This window comes from Coregonus clupeaformis, chromosome 3 (genome assembly GCF_020615455.1).
Source record: "Coregonus clupeaformis isolate EN_2021a chromosome 3, ASM2061545v1, whole genome shotgun sequence".
Lineage (NCBI taxonomy): Eukaryota > Metazoa > Chordata > Actinopteri > Salmoniformes > Salmonidae > Coregonus > Coregonus clupeaformis.
In genome coordinates this window covers 12,254,955-12,276,634 of record NC_059194.1, presented here as the reverse complement: position 1 = coordinate 12,276,634, position 21,680 = coordinate 12,254,955, and the positions used below count along the sequence as shown (strand labels likewise).

Below are 21,680 nucleotides of genomic sequence, written 5' to 3'. Positions count from 1 at the left end.
AAGAGAAGAGAAGAGAAGAGAAGAGAAGAGAAGAGAAGAGAAGAGAAGAGAAGAGAGGGACAGAGAAGAGAAGAAAAGAGAAAAGAAGGAAAGAGAAGGAAAGAGAGGAGAGGAGAAGGAAAGAGAATATAATGATAGAGAAGAGAAGAGAAGGAAAGAGATTAGAAGGAGAGAGAAGAGAATGAAAGAGAAAGTAAGAGAAGAGAAGGAAAGGAAAGAGAAGAGAAGAGAAGGAAAGAGAAGAGAAGTGAAGAGAATGAAAGTGGAGAAGAGCAGGAAAGAAGAGAAGAGAATAGAATGGAAGAGAAGAGAAGAGAAGAGAAGAGAAGAGAAGAGAAGAGAAGAGAAGAGAAGAGAAGAGAAGAGAAGGAAATAGAAGAGAAAAGAAGGAAAGAGAAGAGGAGGAAAGAGAAGAGAAGGAAGGAGAAAGAAGGAAAGAGAAGAAAAGAGAAGAGAAGAGAAGAGAAGAGAAGAGAAGAGGATAGAAGAGATGAGATGAGAATGATAAAGAAGAGAAGGAAAGAGAAGAAAAGGGACAGAAAGAGATTAGAAGGAAAGAGAAGAGAATGAAAGAGAAAATAAGAGAAGATAAGGAAAGAGACGAGAAGAGAAGTAAAGAGAAGAGAAGGAAAGAGAAGAAAAGGAAAGAGAAGAGAAGAGAGGAAAAGAAAGAGAAGGAAAGAGAAAAGAAGGAAAGAGAAGGAAAGAGAAGAGAAGGAAAGAGAAGGAAGAGAAGAGAAGGAAATAGAAGTGAAGGAAAGAGACGAGAAGAGAAGAGAAGAGAAGAGAAGAGAAGAGAAGAGAAGAGAAGAGAAGAGAAGAGAAGAGAAGAGAAGAGAAGAGAAGAGAAGGAAAGAGAAGAGAAGAGAAGGAAATAGAAGAGAAGGAAAGATAAGTGAAGGGAAGATAAGAGAAGAGAAGGAAAGAGAAGAGAATGAAAGAGAAATAAGGAAAGAGATGAGAAGGAAAGAGAAGATAAGGAAAGAGAGGAGAAGGAAAATGTAGAGAATGAAAGAAAAAATAAGAGGAGAGAAGAGAAGGAAAGAGAAAAGAAGGAAAGGTAAGGCAAGAGATGGGATGAGAAGGAAAGAGAAGAGAAGAGAAGAGAAGAGAAGAGAAGCGAAGAGAAGAGAATAGGAGAGAAGAGAAGAGAAGAGAAGAGAAGAGAAGAGAAGAGAAGAGAAGAGAAGAGAAGAGAAGAGAAGAGAAGAGAAGAGAAGGAAAGAGAAGAGAAGAGAAGGAAATAGAAGAGAAGGAAAGATAAGTGAAGGGAAGATAAGAGAAGAGAAGGAAAGAGAAGAGAATGAAAGAGAAATAAGGAAAGAGATGAGAAGGAAAGAGAAGATAAGGAAAGAGAGGAGAAGGAAAATGTAGAGAATGAAAGAAAAAATAAGAGGAGAGAAGAGAAGGAAAGAGAAAAGAAGGAAAGGTAAGGCAAGAGATGGGATGAGAAGGAAAGAGAAGAGAAGAGAAGAGAAGCGAAGAGAAGAGAAGAGGAGAGAAGAGAAGAGAAGAGAAGAGAAGAGAAGAGAAGAGAAGAGAAGAGAAGAGAAGAGAAGAGAAGGGAAGAGAAGAGAAGAGAAGGAAGAGAAGAGAAGAGAAGGAAAGAGAAGGAAAGAGAAGAGAAGAGAAGGAAAGAGAAGAGATTGAAAGAGAAGGAAAGTGGAGAAGAGCAGGAAAGAAGAGAAGAGAAGAGAAGAGAAGAGAAGAGAAGAGAAGAGAAGAGAAGAGAAGAGAAGAGAAGAGAAGAGAGGAGAAGAGAAGAGAAGAGAAGAGAAGAGAAGAAAAGAGAAAAGAAGGAAAGAGAAGGAAAGAGAGGAGAGGAGAAGGAAAGAGAATATAATGATAGAGAAGAGAAGAGAAGGAAAGAGATTAGAAGGAGAGAGAAGAGAATGAAAGAGAAAGTAAGAGAAGAGAAGGAAAGGAAAGAGAAGAGAAGAGAAGGAAAGAGAAGAGAAGTGAAGAGAATGAAAGTGGAGAAGAGCAGGAAAGAAGAGAAGAGAATAGAATGGAAGAGAAGAGAAGAGAAGAGAAGAGAAGAGAAGAGAAGAGAAGAGAAGAGAAGAGAAGAGAAGAGAAGAGAAGAGAAGAGAAGAGAAGGAAAGAGAAGAGAAGAGAAGGAAAGAGAAGAGGAGGAAAGAGAAGAGAAGGAAGGAGAAAGAAGGAAAGAGAAGAGAAGAAAAGAGAAGAGAAGAGAAGAGAAGAGGATAGAAGAGATGAGATGAGAATGATAAAGAAGAGAAGGAAAGAGAAGAGAAGGGACAGAAAGAGATTAGAAGGAAAGAGAAGAGAATGAAAGAGAAAATAAGAGAAGATAAGGAAAGAGACGAGAAGAGAAGTAAAGAGAAGAGAAGGAAAGAGAAGAAAAGGAAAGAGAAGAGAAGAGAGGAAAAGAGAAGAGAAGGAAAGAGAAAAGAAGGAAAGAGAAGGAAAGAGAAGAGAAGGAAAGAGAAGGAAGAGAAGAGAAGGAAATAGAAGTGAAGGAAAGAGAAGAAGAGAAGAGAAGAGAAGAGAAGAGAAGAGAAGAGAAGAGAAGAGAAGAGAAGAGAAGAGAAGAGAAGAGAAGAGAAAGGAAAGAGAAGAGAAGAGAAGGAAATAGAAGAGAAGGAAAGATAAGTAAGGGAAGAGAAGAGAAGAGAAGGAAAGAGAAGAGAATGAAAGAGAAATAAGGAAAGAGATGAGAAGGAAAGAGAAGATAAGGAAAGAGAGGAGAAGGAAAATGTAGAGAATGAAAGAAAAAATAAGAGGAGAGAAGAGAAGGAAAGAGAAAAGAAGGAAAGGTAAGGCAAGAGATGGGATGAGAAGGAAAGAGAAGAGAAGAGAAGAGAAGAGAAGCGAAGAGAAGAGAAGAGGAGAGAAGAGAAGAGAAGAGAAGAGAAGGAGAAGAGAAGAGAAGAGAAGAGAAGAGAAGAGAAGAGAAGAGAAGGGAAGAGAAGAGAAGAGAAGGGAAGAGAAGAGAAGAGAAGAGAAGAGAAGGGAAGAGAAGAGAAGGAAAGAGAAGGAAAGAGAAGAGAAGAGAAGGAAAGAGAAGAGATTGAAAGAGAAGGAAAGTGGAGAAGAGCAGGAAAGAAGAGAAGAGAAGAGAAGAGAAGAGAAGAGAAGAGAAGAGAAGAGAAGAGAAGAGAAGAGAAGAGAAGAGAAGAGAAGAGAAGAGAAGAGAGGAGAAGAGAAGAGAAGAGAAGAGAAGAGAAGAGAAGAGAAGAGAAGAGAAGAGAAGAGAAGAGAAGGAAATAGAAGAGAAGAGAAGAGAAGGAAAGAGAAGAGAAGGAAAGAGAAGAGAAGGAAGGAGAAAGAAGGAAGGAAAGAGAAGAGAAGAGAAGAGGAGAGAAGAGATGAGATGAGATGAGAATGATAGAGAAGTGAAGGAAAGAGAAGAGAAGAGAAGAGAAGAGAAGGAAAGAGATTAGAAGGAAAGAGAAGAGAATGAAAGAGAAAATAAGAGAAGATAAGGAAAGGAAAGAGAAGAGAAGGAAAGAGAAGAAAAGGAAAGAGAAGAGAAGGAAAGAGAAAATAAGGAAAGAGAAGGAAAGAGAAGAGAAGGAAAGAGAAGAGAAGAGAAGGAAAGAGAAGTGAAGGAAAGGAAAGAGAAGAGAAGAGAAGAGAAGAGAAGAAAAGAGAAGAGAAGAGAAGAGAAGAGAAGGAAATAGAAGGAAATAGAAGAGAAGGAAAGATAAGTGAAGGGAAGAGAAGAGAAGAGAAGAGAAGAGAAGAGAAGAGAAGAGAAGAGAAGAGAAGAGAAGAGAAGAGAAGAGAAAGAAATAGAAGAGAATGAAAGAGAAGAGAAGGAAAGAGAAAAGATGAGTAGAGAAGGAAAGAAAAGAGAAGGAAAGAGAAGAGAATGAAAGAGAAAAGAAGGAAAGAGAAGGAAAGAGTGGAGAAGAGATGGAAAGAGAAGAGAAGGAAAGAGAAGTGAAGGAAAGAGAAGAGAAGAGAAGAGAAGAGAAGAGAAGAGAAGGGAAGAGAAGAGAAGAGAAGAGAAGAGAATGATAGAGAAAAGAATGAAGTAGAAGGAAAGAGAAGAGAAGGAAAGAGAAGGGAAGGAAAGAGAAGAGAAGGAAAGAGAAGATAATGAAAGAGAAGAGAAGGAAAGAGAAAAGATGAGAAGAGAAGGAAAGAAAAGAAAAGAGAAGGAAAGAGAAGAGAATGAAAGAGAAAAGAAGGAAAGAGAAGGAAAGAGTGGAGAAGAGATGGAAAGAGAAGAGAAGGAAAGAGAAGAGAAGGAAAGGAAAGAGAAGAGAAGTAAAGAGAAGAGAAGAGAAGAGAAGAGAAGTGAAGGAAAGAGAAGAGAAGAGAATGATAGAGAAAATAATGAAGTAGAAGGAAAGAGAAGAGAAGGAAAGAGAAGAGAAGAGAAGGAAAGAGAAAAAGAAGGAAAGAAAAGAGAAGGAAAGAGAAGAGACGAGAAGGAAAGAGAAGAGAAGGAAAGAGAAGAGAAGAGAAGAGAAGAGAAGAGAAGAGAAGAGAAGAGAAGAGAAGAGAAGAGAAGAGAAGAGAAGAGAAGGAAAGAGAAGAGAAGAGAAGAGAAGAGAAGAGAAGAGAAGAGCAGGAAAGAAGAGAAGAGAAGAGAAGAGAAGAGAAGAGAAGAGAAGAGAAGAGAAGAGAAGAGAAGAGAAGAGAAGAGAAGAGAAGAGAGGAGAAGAGAAGAGAAGAGAAGAGAAGAGAAGAGAAGAGAAGAGAAGAGAAGAGAAGAGAAGAGAAGAGAAGAGAAGAGAAGAGAAGAGAAGAGAAGAGAAGGAAATAGAAGAGAAGAGAAGAGAAGGAAAGAGAAGAGAAGGAAAGAGAAGAGAAGGAAGGAGAAAGAAGGAAGGAAAGAGAAGAGAAGAGAAGAGAAGAGAAGAGGAGAGAAGAGATGAGATGAGATGAGAATGATAGAGAAGTGAAGGAAAGAGAAGAGAAGAGAAGAGAAGGAAAGAGATTAGAAGGAAAGAGAAGAGAATGAAAGAGAAAATAAGAGAAGATAAGCGAAAGGAAAGAGAAGAGAAGGAAAGAGAAGAAAAGGAAAGAGAAGAGAAGAGAAGGAAATAGAAGTGAAGGAAAGGAAAGAGAAGAGAAGAGAAGAGAAGAGAAGAGAAGAGAAGAGAAGAGAAGAGAAGAGAAGAGAAGAGAAGAGAAGAGAAGAGAAGAGAAGAGAAGAGAAGAGAAGGAAATAGAAGGAAATAGAAGAGAAGGAAAGATAAGTGAAGGGAAGAGAAGAGAAGAGAAGAGAAGAGAAGAGAAGAGAAGAGAAGAGAAGAGAAGAGAAGAGAAGAGAAGAGAAGAGAAGAGAAGAGAAGAGAAGGGAAGAGAAGAGAAGGAAGGAGAAAGAAGGAAGGAAAGAGAAGAGAAGAGAAGAGAAGAGGAGAGAAGAGATGAGATGAGATGAGAATGATAGAGAAGTGAAGGAAAGAGAAGAGAAGAGAAGAGAAGGAAAGAGATTAGAAGGAAAGAGAAGAGAATGAAAGAGAAAATAAGAGAAGATAAGGAAAGGAAAGAGAAGAGAAGGAAAGAGAAGAAAAGGAAAGAGAAGAGAAGAGAAGGAAATAGAAGTGAAGGAAAGGAAAGAGAAGAGAAGAGAAGAGAAGAGAAGAGAAGAGAAGAGAAGAGAAGAGAAGAGAAGAGAAGAGAAGAGAAGAGAAGAGAAGGAAATAGAAGGAAATAGAAGAGAAGGAAAGATAAGTGAAGGGAAGAGAAGAGAAGAGAAGAGAAGAGAAGAGAAGAGAAGAGAAGAGAAGAGAAGAGAAGAGAAGAGAAGAGAAGAGAAGAGAAGAGAAGAGAAGAGAAGAGAAGAGAAGAGAAGAGAAGAGAAGAGAAGAGAAGAGAAGGGAAGAGAAGAGAAGAGAAGGGAAGAGAAGAGAAGGAAAGAGAAGGAAAGAGAAGAGAAGAGAAGGAAAGAGAAGAGATTGAAAGAGAAGGAAAGTGGAGAAGAGCAGGAAAGAAGAGAAGAGAAGAGAAGAGAAGAGAAGAGAAGAGAAGAGAAGAGAAGAGAAGAGAAGAGAAGAGAAGAGAAGAGAGGAGAAGAGAAGAGAAGAGAAGAGAAGAGAAAAGAGAAGAGAAGAGAAGAGAAGAGAAGAGAAGAGAAGAGAAGAAATAGAAGAGAAGAGAAGAGAAGGAAAGAGAAGAGAAGGAAAGAGAAGAGAAGGAAGGAGAAAGAAGGAAGGAAAGAGAAGAGAAGAGAAGAGAAGAGGAGAGAAGAGATGAGATGAGATGAGAATGATAGAGAAGTGAAGGAAAGAGAAGAGAAGAGAAGAGAAGGAAAGAGATTAGAAGGAAAGAGAAGAGAATGAAAGAGAAAATAAGAGAAGATAAGGAAAGGAAAGAGAAGAGAAGGAAAGAGAAGAAAAGGAAAGAGAAGAGAAGGAAAGAGAAAAGAAGGAAAGAGAAGGAAAGAGAAGAGAAGGAAAGAGAAGAGAAGAGAAGGAAATAGAAGTGAAGGAAAGGAAAGAGAAGAGAAGAGAAGAGAAGAGAAGAGAAGAGAAGAGAAGAGAAGAGAAGAGAAGAGAAGAGAAGAGAAGAGAAGAGAAGAGAAGAGAAGAGAAGAGAAGGAAATAGAAGGAAATAGAAGAGAAGGAAAGATAAGTGAAGGGAAGAGAAGAGAAGAGAAGAGAAGAGAAGAGAAGAGAAGAGAAGAGAAGAGAAGAGAAGAGAAGAGAAGAGAAGAGAAGAGAAGAGAAGAGAAGAGAAGAGAAGAGAAGAGAAGAGAAGAGAAGAGAAGAGAAGAGAAGAGAAAGAAATAGAAGAGAATGAAAGAGAAGAGAAGGAAAGAGAAAAGATGAGTAGAGAAGGAAAGAAAAGAGAAGGAAAGAGAAGAGAATGAAAGAGAAAAGAAGGAAAGAGTGGAGAAGAGATGGAAAGAGAAGAGAAGGAAAGAGAAGTGAAGGAAAGAGAAGAGAAGAGAAGAGAAGAGAAGAGAAGAGAAGAGAAGAGAAGAGAAGAGAAGAGAAGAGAAGAGAAGAGAAGAGAAGAGAAGAGAAGAGAAGAGAAGAGAATGATAGAGAAAAGAATGAAGTAGAAGGAAAGAGAAGAGAAGGAAAGAGAAGGGAAGGAAAGAGAAGAGAAGGAAAGAGAAGATAATGAAAGAGAAGAGAAGGAAAGAGAAAAGATGAGAAGAGAAGGAAAGAAAAGAAAAGAGAAGGAAAGAGAAGAGAATGAAAGAGAAAAGAAGGAAAGAGAAGGAAAGAGTGGAGAAGAGATGGAAAGAGAAGAGAAGGAAAGAGAAGAGAAGGAAAGGAAAGAGAAGAGAAGTAAAGAGAAGAGAAGAGAAGAGAAGAGAATGATAGAGAAAATAATGAAGTAGAAGGAAAGAGAAGAGAAGGAAAGAGAAGAGAAGAGAAGGAAAGAGAAAAAGAAGGAAAGAAAAGAGAAGGAAAGAGAAGAGACGAGAAGGAAAGAGAAGAGAAGGAAAGAGAAGAGAAGAGAAGAGAAGAGAAGAGAAGAGAAGAGAAGAGAAGAGAAGAGAAGAGAAGAGAAGAGAAGAGAAGAGAAGAGAAGAGAAGAGAAGAGAAGGAAAGAGAAGAGAAGAGAAGAGAAGAGAAGAGAAGAGAAGAGAAGAGAAGAGAAGAGAAGAGAAGAGAAGAGAAGAGAAGAGAAGAGAAGAGAAGAGAAGAGAAGAGAAGAGAAGAGAAGAGAAGAGAAGAGAAGAGAAGGAAATAGAAGGAAATAGAAGAGAAGGAAAGATAAGTGAAGGGAAGAGAAGAGAAGAGAAGAGAAGAGAAGAGAAGAGAAGAGAAGAGGAAGAGAAGAGAAGAGAAGAGAAGAGAAGAGAAGAGAAGGGAAAGAGAAGAGAAGGAAGGAGAAAGAAGGAAGGAAAGAGAAGAGAAGAGAAGAGAAGAGGAGAGAAGAGATGAGATGAGATGAGAATGATAGAGAAGCGAAGGAAAGAGAAGAGAAGAGAAGAGAAGGAAAGAGATTAGAAGGAAAGAGAAGAGAATGAAAGAGAAAATAAGAGAAGATAAGGAAAGGAAAGAGAAGAGAAGGAAAGAGAAGAAAAGGAAAGAGAAGAGAAGAGAAGGAAATAGAAGTGAAGGAAAGGAAAGAGAAGAGAAGAGAAGAGAAGAGAAGAGAAGAGAAGAGAAGAGAAGAGAAGAGAAGAGAAGAGAAGAGAAGAGAAGGAAATAGAAGGAAATAGAAGAGAAGGAAAGATAAGTGAAGGGAAGAGAAGAGAAGAGAAGAGAAGAGAAGAGAAGAGAAGAGAAGAGAAGAGAAGAGAAGAGAAGAGAAGAGAAGAGAAGAGAAGAGAAGAGAAGAGAAGGAAAGAGAAGGAAAGAGAAGAGAAGAGAAGGAAAGAGAAGAGATTGAAAGAGAAGGAAAGTGGAGAAGAGCAGGAAAGAAGAGAAGAGAAGAGAAGAGAAGAGAAGAGAAGAGAAGAGAAGAGAAGAGAAGAGAAGAGAAGAGAAGAGAAGAGAAGAGAAGAGAAGGAAATAGAAGGAAATAGAAGAGAAGGAAAGATAAGTGAAGGAAGAGAAGAGAAGAGAAGAGAAGAGAAGAGAAGAGAAGAGAAGAGAAGAGAAGAGAAGAGAAGAGAAGAGAAGAGAAGAGAAGAGAAGGGAAGAGAAGAGAAGGAAGGAGAAAGAAGGAAGGAAAGAGAAGAGAAGAGAAGAGAAGAGGAGAGAAGAGATGAGATGAGATGAGAATGATAGAGAAGTGAAGGAAAGAGAAGAGAAGAGAAGAGAAGGAAAGAGATTAGAAGGAAAGAGAAGAGAATGAAAGAGAAAATAAGAGAAGATAAGGAAAGGAAAGAGAAGAGAAGGAAAGAGAAGAAAAGGAAAGAGAAGAGAAGAGAAGGAAATAGAAGTGAAGGAAAGGAAAGAGAAGAGAAGAGAAGAGAAGAGAAGAGAAGAGAAGAGAAGAGAAGAGAAGAGAAGAGAAGAGAAGAGAAGAGAAGAGAAGAGAAGAGAAGAGAAGGAAATAGAAGGAAATAGAAGAGAAGGAAAGATAAGTGAAGGGAAGAGAAGAGAAGAGAAGAGAAGAGAAGAGAAGAGAAGAGAAGAGAAGAGAAGAGAAGAGAAGAGAAGAGAAGAGAAGAGAAGAGAAGAGAAGAGAAGAGGAAGAGAAGAGAAGAGAAGGAAGAGAAGAGAAGAGAAGGAAAGAGAAGAGAAGGAAAGAGAAGGAAAGAGAAGAGAAGAGAAGGAAAGAGAAGAGATTGAAAGAGAAGGAAAGTGGAGAAGAGCAGGAAAGAAGAGAAGAGAAGAGAAGAGAAGAGAAGAGAAGAGAAGAGAAGAGAAGAGAAGAGAAGAGAAGAGAAGAGAAGAGAAGAGAGGAGAAGAGAAGAGAAGAGAAGAGAAGAGAAGAGAAGAGAAGAGAAGAGAAGAGAAGAGAAGAGAAGAGAAGAGAAGGAAAGAGAAGAGAAGAGAAGAGAAGGAAAGAGAAGAGAAGGAAAGAGAAGAGAAGGAAGGAGAAAAAGAAGGAAAGAGAAGAGAAGAGAAGAGAAGAGGAGAGAAGAGATGAGATGAGATGAGAATGATAGAGAAGTGAAGGAAAGAGAAGAGAAGAGAAGAGAAGGAAAGAGATTAGAAGGAAAGAGAAGAGAATGAAAGAGAAAAATAAGAGAAGATAAGGAAAGGAAAGAGAAGAGAAGGAAAGAGAAGAAAAGGAAAGAGAAGAGAAGGAAAGAGAAAAAGAAGGAAAGAGAAGGAAAGAGAAGAGAAGGAAAGAGAAGAGAAGAGAAGGAAATAGAAGTGAAGGAAAGGAAAGAGAAGAGAAGAGAAGAGAAGAGAAGAGAAGAGAAGAGAAGAGAAGAGAAGAGAAGAGAAGAGAAGAGAAGAGAAGAGAAGAGAAGGAAATAGAAGGAAATAGAAGAGAAGGAAAGATAAGTGAAGGGAAGAGAAGAGAAGAGAAGAGAAGAGAAGAGAAGAGAAGAGAAGAGAAGAGAAGAGAAGAGAAGAGAAGAGAAGAGAAGAGAAGAGAAGAGAAGAGAAGAGAAGAGAAAGAAATAGAAGAGAATGAAAGAGAAGAGAAGGAAAGAGAAAAGATGAGTAGAGAAGGAAAGAAAAGAGAAGGAAAGAGAAGAGAATGAAAGAGAAAAGAAGGAAAGAGTGGAGAAGAGATGGAAAGAGAAGAGAAGGAAAGAGAAGTGAAGGAAAGAGAAGAGAAGAGAAGAGAAGAGAAGAGAAGAGAAGAGAAGAGAAGAGAAGGAAAGAGAAGAGAAGAGAAGAGAAGAGAAGAGAAGAGAAGAGGAAGAGAATGATAGAGAAAAGAATGAAGTAGAAGGAAAGAGAAGAGAAGGAAAGAGAAGGGAAGGAAAGAGAAGAGAAGGAAAGAGAAGATAAGAAAGAGAAGAGAAGGAAAGAGAAAAGATGAGAAGAGAAGGAAAGAGAAAGGAAAAGAGAAGGAAAGAGAAGAGAATGAAAGAGAAAAGAAGGAAAGAGAAGGAAAGAGGAGAAGAGATGGAAAAGAGAAGAGAAGGAAAGAGAAGAGAAGGAAAGGAAAGAGAAGAGAAGCAAAGAGAAGAGAAGAGAAGAGAAGAGAATGATAGAGAAAAATAATGAAGTAGAAGGAAAGAGAAGAGAAGGAAAGAGAAGAGAAGAGAAGGAAAGAGAAAAAGAAGGAAAGAAAAGAGAAGGAAAGAGAAGAGACGAGAAGGAAAGAGAAGAGAAGGAAAGAGAAGAGAAGAGAAGAGAAGAGAAGAGAAGAGAAGAGAAGAGAAGAGAAGAGAAGAGAAGAGAAGAGAAGAGAAGAGAAGAGAAGAGAAGAGAAGAGAAGAGAAGAGAAGAGAAGAGAAGGAAGAGAAGAGAAGAGAAGAGGAGAAGAGAAGAGAAGAGAAGAGAAGAGAAGAGAAGAGAAGAGAAGAGAAGAGAAGAGAAGAGAAGAGAAGAGAAGAGAAGAGAAGAGAAGAGAAGAGAAGAGAAGAGAAGAGAAGAGAAAATGAATAGTAGTAGCAGCAGTTCCCATCTTGCCTGCCTGGGAGAGAGAGGGAGTGCAGTGGTGGTAATGATGGCTCTCACTGATGTTATCAGTGTAATGGCACCTGTCCCAGACCACAGGCCAACATGCTCCTAGGGGGGATAGCTTTGTAGTGTGCTGCAGAGGCCCCGCTCAGGCGCTGTGTTTACATAAACACAGGGAATCTCAAATATGGACGGGCTCAAACAAAGGGAGGTTGGAATGTTCCATAGCTGCAGGTAAAAAGAGGGGAATTATAGTCCTGCCCCCCTCCCCGATTCACTGCAGGCCATTATTAGGGTTGTCTACACTACCCCCTCCCCTAATATCCTGCTTCAGGTGGACTCAGGAACGCACCATTAATAATACCTCACAAAGACAACACTTGTGCTCAGCTCAATGTTCTCAAAATGGCAGACAGATTAACTTCATTATTGGTACATTGGTAACATCATTGAGCTGATGTATTTTTTATACACTGAGATCCAACTGCGCTGCGAACCTCTTGCAATATTGAAATCACTTTACCGGCAAAAATGTTATTTTGATTTCTTTAATGTTATTTATCGTGATGTGTAAGTCGTTTTATGAGCCGCTATTTAGCAGGAGTTTTTCATAATTGCTTAATGTGCAAGATGGATCCTTGATTTTTTATTGAAATGGATAGAATTATTCATGATTATAAGATAGAGACTCATAAAGGTGACCTAACAGAGTAGGGAGGGAACATTTTAGAGTTTAATTCCAAATTATATTCATGATTCTGTCAATTTGTATCGAATACACAGAACAAACACTGATTTTCACAACATGCGCACTCATGCATTTGCAGCCAATACCATCAGACAATTATGGATCACAATGAGTGATAGCGAAAATAATCAAATTGTCTAATTGAGAAATACCTTTTGATAAGGTGTGCTCGGCTGTTCACGTAGTTGGAGTCTATATAATTCTCCGTCTGTAACAGAAGATTGGGGGAGGAGGGGGAAAGGAGGAGGGGGAGAGAGAAAAAAACCCAGAAGAGATTAATTTAATTACGTAGGGAACCAAATAATGTTACACCAGTAATTGCCTTTCAATAGAAATTGTATTTTACACAAAGGGCTGGTGAGCGAGCCTCTGCTTTCAAAGGCAGATGCCATTCTCTTTCAAAGCACACACAGGGAGACGGGGAGAGAGAGAGGCCGACTAGGAGCTGAGAGAGCTGAGGAAAGTGCTGCAGTGAGCAGAGCCTCTCCTCCTCCATCCCACTCTCCCTCCATCCCACCCTCCCTCCATCCTCTCCCTCCGTCAGACCACAGTCTTCAAAATGGGATCATTAGGGAGGACAGCGCATCACGCAGAGGGAGAGGAGGAAGAAATGTTAAACTTTTTTCTCCTCTTCAAATATCTCTCTTTCTCCTCAACCACTTTTGAGCAGATTGGAATGTATAAATATTAAATAAATAAAAGTGTGGAAAGAAGAAATTAAGAGCGTACCAGGGGGAATCTTAACTTTCAGCAATAGCAGATGAAAATCCAGCATGGAAGAATCTGCATATGATGGATCTCTGACCCACATAGTTCCAAGGCAGCATGCATTTAACTTTTTAACTTCACACATACTGTATTTATAGAAGTTCTGACAGGGGAGAGAGAGGACATTGAGGCATCCCCTTGTGTCTGGTGAGAATCTACTAAGTAAAAATGCATTCAACATGAAAATAAAATCCCCCAACATTTCTAGAAGACTTGTAGTGAGTTAGAGAGGAGAGTACTGACAGGGGAGAGAAGGGAGAGAGAGGACATTGAACAGGTAAGGTAGTCTTTCGTTCTTGGCCAACATCCACTCACACCCAGATAACATGTCAAGAGGGTATCAAAGGACATCCCCAGCTGGCCCATGAAAAACTCCATGATCCGACCCTTTCAACATACTTTGATAAGATGCAGGTGTTTTCCTGTGGGAAGAGGGAGAAAAGACCATCACTCCTCTCATAGACTCATTGTATCCCAGACAAAAGGATAGAGAGACAGAGTCAATGGCTCCCATCCGGTGAGGAAGTGTTACCTCTCAAACGTCCTGACCAAAGAGTCACCCCTAGATGAGAGAGGTAAATGCAGGTGGTGGAGCGAACTCACTGATTATCAAATCTTGCCGGCTCGGCCCTGCTGTTCAGGGGAGCCGTGTGTGACGGTGAGGCAGCAACACAGAGTGAACAAACACATTTGGATTAAAAATGGCACTCGAGTTTCGCTTTCACCTTGTTAAATGGTGAAACCTAATCCCCACCCCCTCCAGTTCAACCTGTGTAGGTTGAGGCAGAAACCACAATGCAGAAGAGAGAGAGTGAGAGTGAGAGAGAGAGAGAGAGAGAGAGAGAGAGAGAGAGAGAGAGAGAGAGAGAGAGAGAGAGAGAGAGAGAGAGAGAGCAGCTTTTGATGGTCTTTATTGAGACATCCTGACTGACTTAAAAACACCCCGTAAAACATCCCCCCACCCCTCATTAAAAAGCAAAGAGAGTGAGAGAGGGGGGGAGAGGGGGGGAGAGGGGAGAGGGGGGAGAGAGAGAGGGGAGTGTTTACCTGTGGCAAATAGCAACTTGTGACCCAAAATAGCACCCTGTGACCCCGTTGTTGTCACGAGTTGCTAAGCCAGAACCCAGAAGCAGACCAGGACAAGGTAAGTTGAAACGAAGGTGAGTGTTTATTACAAATTCAAGAGTGATGCTGAATAATCCAGGGAACAGAGCGGGCGGCGTTGATTAGTTGTTGGGGGTGCAGTGGTTGATCCCATCCTGGGTCGGCAGCCGCCGACCACCAGGCAGAGGTTGGATGAAGGTTCCGGACGGGTGACTGCAGATGGAACAAAACGGGGGTAAGTAAGCAACAAACCAACAAGGTGCAAAAACAACAAAACTAACGCTAGGCTCTACGACTGATACTCTGGTAAACCTACTGTTCATGGCTAACGATCCGGCAGGGAATGGATGTTAGGCCAGAGCCTAAGAAGGGTGATGATCAGGACCAGGTGTGCAGATTGCTGATGGGATGCAGGTGCGGAAATCAAGAGAGCTCCCCGGAGCGTTCCCGAACCCTCGGGAAACTGGAGATCACGAACAGAAAAACTAGTCACCAGACAGGACCCGACTCAGACTGCCGGGATCGTTACAGTTGTATTCTTTGAAACAATGGAACAGCTTGTTGATGCTAGGTAAATGCATGTCTGTGTTTGTTTTACTTGTAAGTAACCCTGGCATTTTCTCCCTGAGCTTCAAAGACAAACACAATGCAAGCATTATCATAAATATCATAAAGGCATCAGCGCTAGCATTGTTCTTGGAGGAACTCACATGCTTTAACAATGTATTGTACTTCAGGTCACAGAAGTATAAAGTAGGTAAGTAGCCTTGTGCAAGCCGGAACGGCTCATAGGGCAGGAGTCTAGCTCCTGTTTCTGTAGCGTGAGTCAGCTTGATGTACAAGTAAACCCCCTGGACAGGACACTAGTCTATCACAGGGCCTTAGACCCAATCGATCTCCTTAATGCTGAATGCCAAGCAGAGACACATCTTGTCCCATTTTTGGAGTCGTTGGTATGACTCAGCCAGGGATTGAACTCACAACCTTCCAATCTCAGGGCGAACAATCTAACCACAAGGACATTGAGGGTGTAATTGCAGACTGCAAATTATGGGAATTTTCTGATATAGGCATTTCTTGATATCATGTTGCATCCATTGATGCTCACCATTTGTCTGCGGCCATTTATTTTGCGTAGGGGACAATACTTTAGCATTGTAGCTAAGCCTAACCCTAACACCTTTTCTAACCTTAACCTCGTTCTCCTAACATGCCACGCTAATTCACCTAACCTGCCATGTTAAATATCCTAACCTGCCAAGTTAGTTATCCTAACCTGCCATGTAAACAAATAATCTGTGTTGAGAAACCATCAGTCTCATAACACCGAACTAGCCAATGGCAGGTATCTATGGGTGTTTCATGATATCAGGGAACACCCACATAAAGAAGCTCCCCAAAATTGTGGTCTGCAATTACACCACAGGAGGTTGGTGGCACCTTAATTGGGAGGACAGGCTCATGGTAATGACTGGAGCGGAATTAGTGGAATGGTATAACATACATCAAACACATGGTTTCCAGGTGTGTGATCCCATTCCATTTGCTCCGGCCATTATTATGAGCCATTCTCCCCTCAGCAGCCTCCTGTGAATTATACCATATTCCACATATGTAGTAATTATTGTCAAAATGCAGTATCACATTCCCCATCATTGTAAGTCACAGAGGTAATTGTTGTAAAAATATCAAGTTCCCCCCAACAACTTACACACTAATATGTCAGCTATACACTCTTAGAAAAATAGGTACTATCTAGAACCTAAAAGGGTTATTCGGCTGTCCACATAGGAGAACCCTTTGAAGAACCCTTTTTGGTTCCAGGTAGAACCCTTTCCACAGAGGTTTCTACAGTGGCTTGTGAAAGTATTCACCCCCCTTGGCATTTTACCTATTTTGTTGCCTTACAACCTGCTTTTGGGGGGGTTTGTATCATTTGATTTACACAACATGCCTACTACTTTGAAGATGCAAAATAAAAATAAATTGTGAGACAATCAAGAAATAAGACAAAAAAACAGAAAACTTGAGCGTGCATAACTATTCACCCCCCCCAAAGTCAATACTTTGTAGAGCCACCTTTTGCAGTAATTACAGCTGGAAATCTCTTGGGGTATGTCTCTACAAGCTTGGCACATCTAGCCACTGGGATTTCTGCCCATTCTTCAAGGCAAAACTGCTCCAGCTCCTTCAAGTTGGATGGGTTCCGCTGGTGTACATCAATCTTTAAGTCATACAATAGATTCTCAATTGGATTCCAAGACATTTAAATGTTTCCCCTTAAACCACTCGAGTGTTGCTTTAGCAGTATGCTTAGGGTCATTGTCCTGCTGGAAGGTGAACCTCCGTCCCAGTCTAAAATCTCTGGAAGACTGAAACAGGTTTCTCGCAAGGATTTCCCTGTATTTAGCGCCATCCATCATTCCTTCAATTCTGACCAGTTTCCCAGTACCTGCCGGTGTTCTCATGGTGATGAGAGGTGTTGGGTTTGCGCCAGACATTTTCCTTAATGGCCAAAAAGCTCAATTTTTCTTATCTGACCAGATTACCTTCTTCCATATGTTTGGGGAGTCTCCCACATGCTTTTTGGCGAACACAAAACGTGTTTGCTTATTATTTTCTTTAAGCATTGGCTTTTTTCTGGCCACTCTTCCTTAAAGCCCAGCTCTGTGGAGTGTACGGCTTAAAGTGGTCCTATGGACAGATACTCCAATTTCCGCTGTGGAGCTTTGCAGCTCCTTCAGGGTTATCTTAGGTCTCTTTGTTGCCTCTCTGATTAATGCCCTCCTTGCCTGGTCCGTGAGTTTTGGTGGGCGGCCCTCTCTTGGCAGGTTTGTTGTGGTGCAATATTCTTTCCACTTTCTTAATAATGGATTTAATGGTGCTCCGTGGGATGTTCAAAGTTTCTGATATTTCTTTATAACCCAACCCTGATCTGTATTTCTCCACAACTTTGTCCCTGACCTGTTTTGAGAGCTCCTTGGTCTTCATGGTGCCCCTTGCTTTGTGGGGTTGCAGACTCTGGGGCCTTTCAGAACAGGTGTATATATACTGAGATCATGTGACAGTTAGATTGCACACAGGTGGACTTTATTTAACTGATTATGTGACTTCTGAAGGTAATTGGTTGCACCAGATGTTATTTAGGGGCTTCATAGCAAATGGGGTGAATACATATGCACGCACCACTTTTCCATTATTTATTTTTTACTCTTTTTTTAAACAAGTTATTTTTTTCATTTCACTTCACCAATTTGGACTATTTTGTGTATGTCCATTACATGAAATCCAAATAAAAATCCATTTAAATTACAGGTTGTAATGCAACAAAATAGGAAAAACGCCAAGGGGGTGAATACTTTAGCAAGGCACTGTATTACAATGAGAACAATGTAAGTCACAGTTGTTATTTTGGTTGAAATATATTTTTTTTTCCACCGCCTGTGTTTAGTAGACTAGGCCTGCCAAAGTATCTTAAATCACCAAATAAGGCCATTGTTTGTCGTCTCACCTCCATGCCGGCTAATTACCTCTGCAGCGAGATAATATTGTAATTAGTGAAGACGGCAGGGCAGGCGGCCTCCTGATTGAGATTTGAGAGATGACGATGCATCTGGACGCACTGAAGGTTAGCGGTTAGCCGCGGCGGGACACTTTTTCCCCTCCGTCTAATTAAACCTTAACTCATTGTTATCAAGGAGATAATTAGTAAAAAGCCATTTTAATTAACATTTTATTAGCTGCCCTTAATTCGGAGCACACCATGGTGTGTTTGCTCGACAAGCAGTGGATAGAGAACAAAACTCCTTTGTTCCTGTCCGGCTTGACTCCATTAATATCAAACGTAATTGGGCCTCTGCAATTATTTTAGCTAGTCTTACCGGGGTTGGACGTGTATGCACTGCATGTAGATATATAAATATATATCGTATCATGTGTTTTTTTTTGGTGGAGTAGGCCACCTGTGCTCCACTTCGGTCCCATTGAGCACTCATTATAATGTCTTGATCTCCATCTAGCCCGGGCATTCAGTGAGAGGCTAATGAACGTGCATGGCGGGAGTAACAAGGGGAAAACTTCACTAAAGAGATACACATTTCCTGATTAATCTTACTCTGGCTCGAACCCTGTAATTGGTTTGGAATAGCAAGCACGGCATTGATTGTAGTCTCGAGAGGAGTGGTGGAGGGTAGTCCTGAGAGGAGTGGTGGAAGGTAGTCTTGAGAGGAGTGGTGGAAGATAGTCCTGAGAGGAGTGGTGGAAGGTAGTCCTGAGAGGAGTGGTGGAAGGTAGTCCTGAGAGGAGTGGTGGAAGGTAGTCCTGAGAGGAGTGGTGGAAGGTAGTCCTGAGAGGAGTTGTGGAGGGTAGTCCTGAGAGGAGTGGTGGAAGGTAGTCCTGAGAGGAGTGGTGGAGGGTAGTCCTGAGAGGAGTGGTGGAGGGTAGTCCTGAGAGGAGTGGTGGAGGGTAGTCCTGAGAGGGGTGGTGGAGGGTAGTCCTGAGAGGGGTGGTGGAGGGATGGATGATACTTAGGCTCTACGATGGTTTAGTTGTCTACACACTGGGCTACGTCATAAGGACTGCATTTCCCAAAATACACTGTTCAGTGTTCACCACAAGTCATGTCATCATAACCCCTTAAAACAGTGGTATTCAAAGTAATTTTTTAAATTATTATTTTGAGACAATATACAAATGTTTCTGAGAAAGATCATTTGAAAAATACAATTTTATTGAGTAAATGTATTCATTGGTTTCTTTTTATTTTGATAAGAGATGAAAATGCAATGAATTTAAGGTTTTTTGTTGATGTAAATATAGAAATGTACCGATTTTACGGTTGTGTCATTAGATTTGGGATGTGAGCGCCCCACCAAAAAGACACCCTAATGCCCCTTATGTTCTTCTAGGTCTTCTGCCCTCAAAATTATTTGATCTGTCATCCAACTGTACACTAGAACAGCTTCTATGGACACATGCTCCGCCAAGGGACTCTATTTATCAGACATATGAAGTTGGAAGTTTACATACGCTTAGGTTGGAGTCATTAAAACTCATTTTTCTCCCACTCCACACATTTCTTGTTAACGAACTATAGTTTTGGCAAATCGGTTAGGACATCTACTTTGTGCATGACACAAGTAATTTTTCCAACAATTGTTTACAGACAGATTATTTCTCTTATAACTCACTGTATCACAATTCCAGCAGGTCAGAAGTTTACATACACTAAGTTGACTGTGCCTTTAAACAGCTTGGGAAATTCCAGAAAATTATGTCATGGCTTTAGAAGCTTCTGATAGGCTAATTGACATCATTTGAGTCAATTGGAGGTGTACCTGTGGATTTATTTCAAGGCCTACCTTCAAACTCAGTGCCTCTTTGCTTGGCATCATTGGAAAATCATAAGAAATCAGCCAAGACCTCAGCAAAAAAAATGTAGACCTCCACAAGTCTGGCTCATCCTTGGGAGCAATTTCCAAACGCCTGAAGGTACCACGTTCATCTGTACAAACAATAGTACGCAAGTATATACACAATAAAGTGAGTGCATCCCCACTGGGCACAGACATTAGTTCAACGTCTATTTTTTATGTACATTTGGTTGAGTTGTCAACTAACGTGAATTCAACATGAAATCAATAAAACATTTATTTAGGCAAAAAGGTAGGTGAAAAAATTATGAAATTCCCTTACTTTGATTACTTTTTGTAAATCCAATCAGTTTTCCACATTGATTCAACATCACCACATTGACATTTTTTTGTTGAAATGACATTGAAACAATTGATTCAACGGGTATCCTCTATTATCACATAGTGAAACACAAAACAGAAAAGGGCACAACCTTGCCTAGTGCATTCATAAGGAGGCACTGTGGAGAGGGTCGTTCTGAGGGAGAATACGGACAGATACATTAGCAGGGTGGCTTCCTGTAAAGAAATGTACCGTCTGCCCTCCGCCCCCGTCCACCTCTATCTAGCTGACCGACTTTCAAAAGCCTGAAACTCAACCTCACTCTGAGGTTGAGTTTCAGGCCGATGAAGGATGAGGAGAGGCCCGCTTAACTACCGCGAGGCCACCGCAAATGGTACTTAATCAGGTTGGATAATGTGTTGTTGTGATCTGAGTGGCCCCAGTTTGGCGACCAGAGTCCCCGGATAGGAGGTTTAGAGCGTTTTGGGGATAAAAAAAGAAAGCGGGCCATTTTTCTACCTGGTGACTGATAGGTGGTGTCATAGTGAAAGGGGGAAGGAGGGAGGGAATGAGGGAGGAGGGAGATAGAGAAGACTCCTTGGGGGTAAAGTCTCACCTATCTCCTCGCCCTCTAGCTCCAGCCCTAAGGCCTCCCCACTTCCCCTTCTCTCTTCCTCCCTCGATTCCTCCCGTGAAGGGGGCACTAGTGGGATCCTCGTCTGTGGCGCTCTTACTCTCGCAGCAGAGAGAGGAAAAGCAATCTCCCCGCTTAGTGGCTGCCGTGAGATTTGATTTGCCTTCTTTCCCAGCGTGACAATTGGTTCCGTAGTCCGGATGCAAGTGTATTCATTGTATATGGGGGTTGAGGGGGCACCGAGAGCGAGAGAGGGAGAGAGAGAGAGAGAATGTGTGTGCGCGTGTGTGTGCGTGCGTGTGTGTGTAGGAGAGGACGGTTTGGGAGCATACACAAGCACCAGGCCAGTTCAGCAGGTGTCAGGAAAATAGAAAAAATAAAACATAGGATAGAAATGTTGTCACACCACCGCCTCAGCAATTTAAGTGTTGTTTTTTTATTTTATCACCGCTGAGGACCGATACATCCACCAATACAATTAGCATTTACACAAGGGAGGGATGCAAAAAATAATTGTGGACTAATTGAAGCACCACACGTTCGCCGCAAATTATTAATTATCGTGCAGTGTCCTTGTTTTCGGTGCTGTAGATAAAATGGGCATTAGTTTGCCATTTAATTCCTTTCAGAAGAGCGAAACACTTAACTCAAATGACTAAAACCTTGCTGAGACTTGGTTGCAGTGGGGGAGGTGAGTGAGTGGTGGTAAATAAAAACGTGCCAGGAAAAATGAGGTCTGGAAAGAGGAACGCTCCATGTCTGTCATGGATGCAGGCCTCTAATCCTGTCAAGTTGTTCTGCAGACACACTCGGCCGAGGCTGTATCACTTAAGTGAGCCACACAGCCTCTGGCTACACCATTCCTTCTATACTACATCTATAAATACGAAAATAGTCCACAATATCATCAACGTAGAAAAAAACATGAAGTCCCTCAATTAAAACAGACTGATGGCGTTCCATCAGGCTTATTTTCACGCCTGATTTGGTCCTTCACACTCTCCGTCTGCAGTCTCAGTGTTGACTCATCTTACAGCAGGGCTTACTCATAGGGTCCCTTGAGTCCCGGGGAGGACATTTTCTTTATATCCTCTTCCGCAGGAAGGGGACAGCTAGTAGGAATCAGTGAGAGAGAGGGGTGTGTGTGTGTGTGTGTGTGTGTGTGTGTGTGTGTGTGTGTGTGTGTGTGTGTGTGTGTGTGTGTGTGTGCAGCCTCTCATCCTACACCCTGCTCCTGCACATTCTGATCGTGAAAAGAAATACTCACCCTTAAGCCTCTCACAATCTCTCTGTCACGCAAGTCTCTCTCTCTTTCCCCTCTCTAAAAAACGCTGCTCTGACAAACTCTGATTTGCATGCCTATTTTGCCACCCCCGCCACCACTGCTACTGCTGACGCCACACCAGACCTGCTACTGTATAACCCCTAACCAGCTCAGATTCGCTCTGTGTGGCACTACCCATGACAACACAACACACCAGACCACCATAGCACCTGGTAGGAGTGGGAGTTATGCAGCGTTTACTAACGAGAGAGGGTGGAAACGCTAATCTAGCCTGTATAGGTTGCTAATATACCCCCTTCACCACACACATACACAAACACACACACACACACACACTTATAGAATTTCCTATTGATGCTGTACCATCTGCTAGGCTATAGATTTCCCTCTTCCTTCAGAGAAGCCCATCCCCTCAGGGAGGCTCAACCAGTAAAAAAGGGTGAAAGAGCGCCTGAGGCACCACACCCATGGAACTAGTGGATGAGATTACACATTATATTTCTGAAGTCCGCCATATGATGAATACAAGGGTTAGAGTTGTTACCATTTAAAATCAACCGGCAAACTCCAATTACGGTCGATCTA

The 21,680-nt window shown here is 41.4% G+C and overlaps 1 protein-coding gene across 6 annotated transcripts in view; it reads right to left on the bottom strand.

The window, feature by feature from the left end:
- The window catches only part of LOC121540670 (protocadherin-19-like), a 112,187-nt gene that overhangs the window by 48,096 nt on the left and 42,411 nt on the right, over positions 1–21,680 (bottom strand). For all 6 annotated transcript variants that reach the window (XM_041849678.2, XM_041849687.2, XM_041849713.2 and 3 more), the window contains exon 3: positions 11,763–11,818. In XM_041849678.2, coding sequence (XP_041705612.2) covers positions 11,763–11,818 — 56 coding nt within the window. The remainder of the gene's footprint in view (positions 1–11,762; positions 11,819–21,680) is intronic.